Raw genomic sequence first — 9,411 nt, forward strand, 5'->3', positions numbered from 1 at the left:
CTGGAGAATTCCATGGACAAAGGAGCCTGGTGGGCTACAGCCCATGGAGCCTCAAAGAGTCAGACATAATTGAGCAACTAACACTTTCACTTTTTTCACAGTCCAATGTCTAGTTCACTAGACCAACCTCTACATACAAAATGATTTTACTTTTCAGTTGCCTAACTGTTTTTGAGGATTTCCCATTGTCTGTTTATTGAACTCCAGAGTCCATAGTAGTCTTTTATAAAGTGATACCAGAATCTATTTCCAGCTTTATGGTTTCCATTTCCGCTTTACTCCAGCCTTAGTCAATGAATTTTCATGGTTTGTACATCCTCTTCCACTTTCTTGGAGTGTTCACCCAAAACATGTTCATCCTTTTTTTTTTTCCCACATACCTAACTCCTAATAATCTTTCAATATCCAGTTCACAAGCTTCTTGGACATGCAAGGGATTGTTATGTAATTTTTCCACTTAATGTAGGAGTCTTTCATTTTGCTTCATTTCAGATCACCCATTGAAATTACTGTCTTCTGGTGGTGATTTCATGGCTAACACACAGAATGTGACAGAATTTATTTTCCTGGGACTTTCTCCCAATCAGCTGGTGCAGAAAGTCTGCTTTGTGATATTTCTGCTCCTGTATGTAACCATCGTGCTGGGGAATTTCCTCATTGTCCTCACTGTCATGAGCAGCAGAAGCCTTGGCTCCCCCATGTACTTCTTCCTGAGCTACCTGTCCTTTGTGGAGATCTGCTATGCCTCGACGACAACCCCCAAACTCATCTCAGATCTGCTGGCTGAAAGGAAAACCATCTCTCTGTGGGGCTGCATGACACAGGTTTTTTTAATCCATTTCTTTGGTGGCATTGAAATGTTCCTGCTCACCGTGATGGCCTATGACCGCTACGTGGCCATCTGCAAGCCCCTCAACTACACCACCATTATGAACCGGCAGGCGTGTGCCTTCCTGGTGGGAGCAGCGTGGGTGGGGGGCTTCGTGCATTCCTTGGCTCAAATCCTTCTTGTCTTCCGCTTGCCCTTCTGTGGCCCCAATGTGATCGACCACTATTTCTGTGATGTGCTTCCCCTGCTCAAACTTGCCTGCTCTGACACCTTCCTCATTGGTCTTCTGATTGTTGCCAATGGGGGGACCCTGTCTGTGATCAGCTTCGTGATCCTCTTAGCCTCCTATGTGGTCATCTTGCTCCATCTGAGGACTCGGAGCTCCGAGGGGCAGCGCAAGGCCCTGTCCACCTGTGGGTCCCACATCACTGTGGTCACCTTATTTTTTGCTCCCTGCATCTTCATCTACCTAAGACCTTCTACCACCCTGTCTGCGGACAAGACGGTGGCCGTGTTCTATACGGTGATCACCCCACTGCTCAACCCTGTCATCTACTCCCTGAGAAATGCTGAAGTGAAGAAGGCCATGAAGAGGCTGTGGGTCAGAGCAATGAAGCTAGAAGAGAAATAGAGGCTCTCTTGGTGTTGATCCTTGATGGTGAATAAAAGTGAAGAAAGAATCACTTTCTAGGATTTGTTGTTTTTAGATTACTCCAACTGGTTCCCATCTTCAACAGCTTCATTGTAATCACTTGTTAAATATTTCCTTTTATGGATATACTATTACTTAACTGGCCATTTTTCTGTTGCATGTTTAAATTGTTTATATATTTTTGCTACTATAAATAATAATGTGCTAAGTATTCTTGAATAAAAATCTTTAATGATACGTCTCATTTTTAAATCTAACTTGCTGTCATAAATTTACTGCACTAAAAGGTACTATAACTTTTGATGTATAGTCTCAAATCAATTCTCAGAAGGTTTGTAATCCAACACAGTCATTAAACTTTTTCTTGGTGAGGAATAAAATTTTATATACTCTCAAATGATCTCCCCACAAGATGTTTATTAGTTGTAAAAATTTAAATGTAACTTTATAGCTGTGAAACCTGGTAGACACGTCCTTTAACAATGACTCAAATTTATTATTGCCATTTACAAAGAGCCATACAATGTCAGTGTGATAGTTCCACCCAAAATGCATAATCTGATTTTAACTATGACAAAATGTCAAAAAGACATTAGTCGGAAGACATTTTGAAAGGAGAGAGATCAAGACAGTAGAGCAGGAGGAAGCTGGCTCATCTCCATAAACATGTGAAAACTGCAGCTACGTATATAGTGACTCTCCCTGAAGTTGATATGGGTACTAGCAGAATTGTTCTTCTACAACCAACGCTGTAAAGAGAGATCCCCATGGATTCTGATGGAAAGGGAGGAGATGTGCTCTGTGTAGGACTCATAACCCTAGCGGGGAGCCCAGAAAAGGAGAGGATATTATAGACTCAGGGTATTGAGGGGTTGAAACTACATATTAGGGACCGCAGGCCTGAAGTCTGATCCCAGGAAGAGGAGCCCTCTTAAAAGGCTGGTTTGAAAACCGATGGGGCTTACCGGAAGGATTTAAGAATCCAAGACTCTGCTCTTAAAAGCATATACACGTCCTTGCTTACTCCCAGTTACAGCACAAAGACAGCAGGTTGAAAACTGCCTGGGGATCTCACTGTCTTTGCAGCACCACTCAAGCATGTTACTCTCTTACCTGTCTGCGCTGGGCCCCTCGTGCTCTGGGGCTGTTTACCGCTAAGCCAGAGGCTGCCACTACTAACAGGGGGCCCAGACTTGAGGGAATGAACCAGAATGGATCCAGCCCCTGTTTCTGATCAGGGCAGAAGTGGCCATTGCCAGTGCATGCTTTGGTACACACACTTGGGAGAGGGTGAGACTAGCTCCAGGACAGAGAGAGCCCCTGCTACTGCCTCTGTGCACACTCTCAGAAGGGAGCGAAACTGGCTTTGGGTGGAGACCTCCATCAAAGGACTGAAGGGAAAAAGCTTACCACCTAGGATAATCTACCAGCAAGATTATCTTTAAAACTGAAGGAGAAATAAACTTCTTAGACAAGCAAAAACTAAAAGAGCTCATCAATGCTAACCTGACCTTATAAGAAGTATTAAAGGATCTACTTAAGGGAAAGAGAAAAGGCTACAAGAAGTAAGAAATTATAGGAAGGGGAAAATTCCACTGGTAAAGGCAAATATATAGTAAAGGCTATGGATCAACCACTTAAATAAACTAGCATGAAATTTAAAAGACAAACAATGTAAAATCAGCTATAACTACAATAAATAGTATGCATGAAGATGTAGACTATAACATCAAAAAGTGTGGGGAGAAGTAAAAAATGTAGAGATTTTAGAATGTGTTTGCATTTAAATGACAATCAGTTTAAAACAAGTAGATATAGGTCAACATATATGAGCTCCATGCGAAGAGTTGACTCATTGGAAAAGACCCTGATGCTGGGAGGGATTGGGGGCAGGAGGAGAAGGGGGTGACAGAGGATGAGATGGCTGGATGGCATCACCGACTCGATGGGCATGAGTTTGAGTAAGCTCCGGGAGTTGGTGATGGACAGGGAGGCCTGGCGTGCTGTGATTCATGGGGTCGCAGAGAGTCGGACACGACTGAGCGACTGAACTGAACTGAACTGATATAAGCTCCATGATAGCCACAAATCAAAAACCTACAACATATACACAAAAGCTAGAGAGAAAGAAACACAAACAACATTAAAGAAAATCATCAGACCACAAGGGAAGAGTCTAAAAGAAGAACAGAGTAGAACTACAAAAACAATCAGAAACTAAATGGCAAAATCACTAGTCCATACCTGTCAACAATTACTTAAAATTTTACTGGTCCAAATGCTCTAACCAAAGACTTAGGGAGGTTATTTGGATAAATAAGCAAGACTTATCTAAGTGTTGCCTCCTAGAGACTTACTTCAGAGCTAAAGACACAAACAGACTGAAAGTGTGGGGAAGGAAGGAACATATGAAAACGGAAATGGAAAGAAAGCTGGGATAGCAATATGCATATCAGACAAAGTATGCTTTAAAACAAAGTCTAATAAAAGACAAGAGAAGACATTACACAATGATAGAGTGATAAATACAAGAAGATGATATAGCCTATATAATATACCTAATATAGGAGCATCTACCTATATAAGACACATACTAATATAAATTGAAAATTGACAGTAATACAGTAATTGGAAGGGACTTGTCTGCTTACTTCATTGAACAGTCATTCAGATTTCTCTACCTGTTAACATCCTATCCACCCTCAAAAACCCATCTGATGGCTAACAAACACATGAAAAGATGCTCAACATCACTCATCATCAGAGAAATGCAAATCAAAACCACAATGAGGTACCATTACACGCCAGTCAGGATGGCTGCTATCCAAAAGTCTACAAGCAATAAATGCTGGAGAGGGTGTGGAGAAAAGGGAACCCTCTTACACTGTTGGTGGGAATGCAAACTAGTACAGCCACTATGGAAAACAGTGTGGAGATTTCTTAAAAAACTGGAAATAGAACTGCCATATGACCCAGCAATACCACTTCTGGGCATACACACTGAGGAATCCAGATCTGAAAGAGACACGTGCACCCCAATGTTCATCGCAGCACTGTTTATAATAGCCAGGACATGGAAGCAACCTAGATGCCCATCAGCAGATGAATGGATAAGGAAGCTGTGGTACATATACACCATGGAATATTACTCAGCCGTTAAAAAGAATTCATTTGAATCAGTTCTAATGAGATGGATGAAACTGGAGCCCATTATACAGAGTGAAGTAAGTCAGAAAGATAAAGAACATTACAGTATACTAACACATATATACGGAATTTAGATAGATGGTGGCGATAACCCTATATGCAAAACAGAAAAAGAGACACAGAAATACAGAACAGACTTTTGAACTCTGGGGGAGAACGTGAGGGTGGGATGTTTTGAAAGAACAGCATGTATATTATCTATGGTGAAACGGACCACCAGCCCAGGTGGGATACATGAGTCAGGTGCTCGGGCCTGGTGCACTGGGAGGACCCTGAGGAGTCGGGTGGGGAGGGAGGTGGGAGGGGGGATCGGGATGGGGAATACATGTAACTATATGGCTGATTCATGTCAATGTATGACAAAACCCACTGAAATGTTGTAAAGTGATTGGCCTCCAACTAATAAAATAATATTAAAAAAAAAAAAAAAAAAAAAGAAGAGGAAGAATGAAAATAGATTAGAAAGGGAGTGAAGGAAGGCAGGGGATGGAATAATAAGAATAATAAGAATTCTAAAGACAAATAAAGAGGATAAAATGATAATTAAAAGAGACATTGGTGCAATGTTGCACATCTTTGCTTAAATTGCCTGTCATTGTTTACATTAAGACACATCAATACATTATGAACACCTAAGAGTGTGAGCTTTATTTGCATTTCCATTCACTATTTTAGTCCTTTTTCCCTGAAAGGATGGAAAGTAATAATAAAATTTTAGGGAAAATAGTCACTGATATTAAGAAAAGCTAAGACTTTAGGCAAATAAATAATGGATGTGGCCGAGGGGTTTGACAGTATGGAGTGGGTATAGTTTTGGCATGGTGGTTCAGCTGACAGGTCCACCTCTAAAAAATTAGGAAGTAACTGATTAAAAACACCCATTTAACCTCAAAAAAAAAAAAAAAAAAAAAAAAACCCATCTGAAATGCTGCTGCCATAAAATTTATCAAAACTTAGGTACACACACACTTACAGACCATGTAAGTGTAAAACATGGTACTATTTGCAGTAGAGAGAAATGTAAACAAATGTGAAGATGCACTATGAAGTCAAGCTGCATAAAACTAACGGCAGTACATATAGTATGGCCACCTCCTGTTGCTATGACTGTGAGCTCATGTTGCAAAGATACACTTAAAATGCATCTGATGCTAATCAATTACCCATGAGCAGTCACCTCTGCAGTAAATTGTTTATCTCAGTAAAAAGTGATCTCTTGAGGTTCTTGTGTATTTTTCATCGTATTTAGTGCAATATCATAAACATTGAATAACACTAGGGGACCCTTTAGGAAGTGCCACCAGTGATTCTAGAATCACTTTTAAGAAGCAAAGTCATGACCTGGTGCACTGGGAGGACCCTGAGGAGTCGGGTGGGGAGGGAGGTGGGAGGGGGGATCGGGATGGGGAATACGTGTAACTATATGGCTGATTCATGCCAATGTATGACAAAACCCACTGAAATGTTGTAAAGTGATTGGCCTCCAACTAATAAAATAATATTAAAAAAAAAAAAAAAAAAAAAAAAAAAAAGAAGCAAAGTCATGACATTACAGAAAAGTTGAGTTGCTTGATATGTTCCACAGATTGAGATATGCAGCAAGAGTCTCCTGCCACTTCAAGATAAATGAATCCAGTATAAGGATGATTGTTTAAAAAAAAGAAAAGAAAATCCATAAAGCTATCATTGCAGCTATTGGTTCCATTGACACTTTGTCTCTGAAGTTAGGAAGTACCTTGCCAGTAAGGGACTGTCTTTGAAATGTCTCTTGGTATTGGACAGTGCCCTTGATTAATCCGAACCCTATGAGATTAACACTGAAAGCATAGAAGTTGTCTGCTTGCCCCCAAACCCAAGTTGTATAATTAAGCCTTTAGATTGAGGGAGCATAAGGACCTTTAAGATTCATTATATGTGGTACTCTATGGAAAGGATTGTCAACACTATGGGAGAGAGCCTGATAGAGAAAGCACCATGAAAGTCTGGAATAATTACACCAGTGAAAATGCCATTATTGAAAAACCTGTGAAACCATCACACCTGAAACAAGAAATTCCCGCTGGAGAAAACTTTCCAGATGCTGTGCATGACTTCACAGGATTTATGACAGCACCAATCAAGAAGATCATGAAAGAGATTGTGGATATGGAAAACAAAAAAAGGCAGGGAGTGAAGTGTTTCAAGATATGGATCTTGAAGAAATTCAAGAGCTAACAGGTTGCACACTAGTGGAATTAGCAGAAGACACCTTGATGGAGATAAGTTCTTCCAAACCAGTGCCAGGAAATGAAGAAGACATCAAAGCAGCACCAGAAAACATTTTGACATTAGACAACCTGGACAAGGGTTCCAATTAGTCAAGGCTGATTTTGTCTTCTTTTAAAACATAGACTCTTCTATGAACCAGGCACAGAAAACCACACAGTAGAAGGATGATTAGCACTACATAGAAATAAAAACGAAAAGCAAAAAGATAGAAATTATGATGTATTTCCATGAAGTTACATCAAATGCATCTGCCTCTTCTGCCTTCCCTTCCACCTCTGCCTGAGACAGCGAGATCAACCCCTCCTCTTCCTGAGTCTACTCAATGTGAAGACAAGGAGGATGATGACTTTTATGATGATCTACTTCCACTTAATGATGAGTAAATAATCCTCATGTCATACAGTTAATAACCTTATCTGCTGTGTATGTGTGTAGGTGTCTTTGTGTGAAGAATCTATTGACTGCATGGTAAGAGGTATATGCAACCTTTTGACTCATCATCATCATTGCCTGATTATTCATTGTGTAGAATATTCTGCAAAAGACACATGTTGAAGGGAAAAACCTATACTTACATAGGCATAAGATGAGTGATAGTAATATAAAATTAGCAATGTGTTAGTTTTCTTACTGTTTTATATCTTTGCTTTCAAAAAGTTTTGTTACTGTAGAGTGTGCCCCTCTCTCTTAATTGGAGAATCTGCATATCAGGCTATCACCACAGGTATTTGGTTTCTAAAAAAAGTAACAGTGTTTCCAATACTGCAGTAAGAATATTACTGTAATACTGTATGCCATACAATTTTTATAATAATTTCTTCATTACCATATAGACTAGGCTACTATGAAGCAGTCGTTTTGATTACACAGGCTACCATAAAGTGATCATATTGCTGCTTCATTATCAACGCATGAATCGCTATGAAAAAAATGTTAGTGACTCAGTCGTGTCCGACTCTTTGTGACCCCGTGGACTATAGTGTGCCAGGCTTCTCTGTTCATGGAATTCTCCGGGCAAGAATACGGAAGAGAGTTGCCATTCCCTTTTCCAGGGAATCTTCCCATCCCAGGGATCAAATCCTGGTCTCTTGCATTGCAGGTGGATTCTTTACCGTCTGAGCCACCAGGGAAGCCCATGAGTCATTGTACCTGCCAATAAATACAAATTTCTTTTTCACATTATATTCACACTGTTAATGTCTAGTGTTGGTAACATATCCAACATCTACAGTGCTTTGTATCATATAAGATGATATTGATGTAGGTACTGAGAGATGATCAATTTTGTAAAGAGAAGACATAAACTTACAATATCGATAAATACAGTATAGTGCTGTAAATATGGGGCTTCCCTGGTGGCTCAGATGGTAAAGAATCTGCCTGCGATGCAAGAGATATGGGTTCAATTCCTGGACCAGAAAGATCCCCTGGAGGAGGGCATGGCAATCCACTCCATCATTCTTGCCTGGAGAATCCCATGGACAGAGAAGCCTGGCGGGCTACAGTCCAGGGGGTCACAAAGAGTTGAATACGGCTGAAGTGACTGAGCAGGCACGCATGCACTATAAATATGCTTTCTCTTTCTTATGATTTCCTTAAAACATTCTTTTTTCTAGCTTACTTTATTGTAAGAATACAGTATATAATACATATAACAGACCAAACATATAGTAACAGAATTTCCAGCTAACACTAGGCTATTTGCAGTTAAGTTTTGGGAAGTCAAAATTTATACTCAGATTTTTGACTGTGCAAGGAGTCAGTGCCCCCAACCCCTGTGTTGCTCAAGGGTCAACAGTACTTTGTTTATGTACATTTTAAAGCATTTGGTCCGGACCTAAACTCAGAGGAGCTGCCCTCCCTTTCTCTCAGTTCTTGATGTAGCAGGCTAGGATGTTAGTCTGCAGGCTGTGACAGGAGTTGCTTACTCAGGTGAATGTTTCATTGTCTTCTGAGAGCTACAGAAAGGACATTAGCAATGAACTTGAGTCATCGGATATTGCAAGCACAGATAATATCTACTTCTACTAAGCTGTCAAAATTCTCAGGGATTGTCTCATCTATTGAGGATTGAGAATCGGTTGGTCTATTGAGGGATGATTGATCATGTGTTTCCTGGTCTCATTGGAAAACACACAGGAATCAATGAAAACATTTTATTTTATTTTAAGAGGCAGAGATTGTAAAATGTTTAAAATGCCCTCTCATTTCACAGAAGTATAATGACATAACACTAGCATTGGAGACCTCCTGGTTAGGTTCTCAGTTGTCAGTTCTGTTACAACATAAAACCCAAGAAAATGTGTTTTTTAGGCAATAAATATAATAGTACAAAGGGAAATTTGTAGAGGGCAGAAAACTACTCTGTGTATACAATTTTGTATTCTCTTCCCATTTATTATTTGTATCCTTTTGGGTATAGTTTGAGCTGCATATAACAGAAAAACAGAGCAGC

The 9,411-nt window shown here is 40.0% G+C and overlaps 1 protein-coding gene across 1 annotated transcript; it reads left to right on the forward strand.

Moving 5' to 3' along the window:
- Positions 1 to 530: 530 nt before the first annotated feature.
- On the forward strand, positions 531 to 1,460 carry LOC136174620 (olfactory receptor 4X2-like). The gene has a single exon (XM_065944791.1). The coding sequence runs from the start codon at positions 531 to 533 to the stop codon at positions 1,458 to 1,460; it is 930 nt and encodes a 309-aa protein (XP_065800863.1).
- The last annotated feature ends 7,951 nt before the right edge of the window (positions 1,461 to 9,411 follow it).

This window comes from Muntiacus reevesi, chromosome 9 (assembly GCF_963930625.1).
Source record: "Muntiacus reevesi chromosome 9, mMunRee1.1, whole genome shotgun sequence".
Taxonomy (NCBI): Eukaryota; Metazoa; Chordata; class Mammalia; order Artiodactyla; family Cervidae; genus Muntiacus; species Muntiacus reevesi.

Coding starts and splice junctions, on each gene's coding strand:
- LOC136174620 (XM_065944791.1), top strand. CDS start 531: ATGGCTAACACACAGAATGTGACAGAATTTATTTTCCTGGGACTTTCT.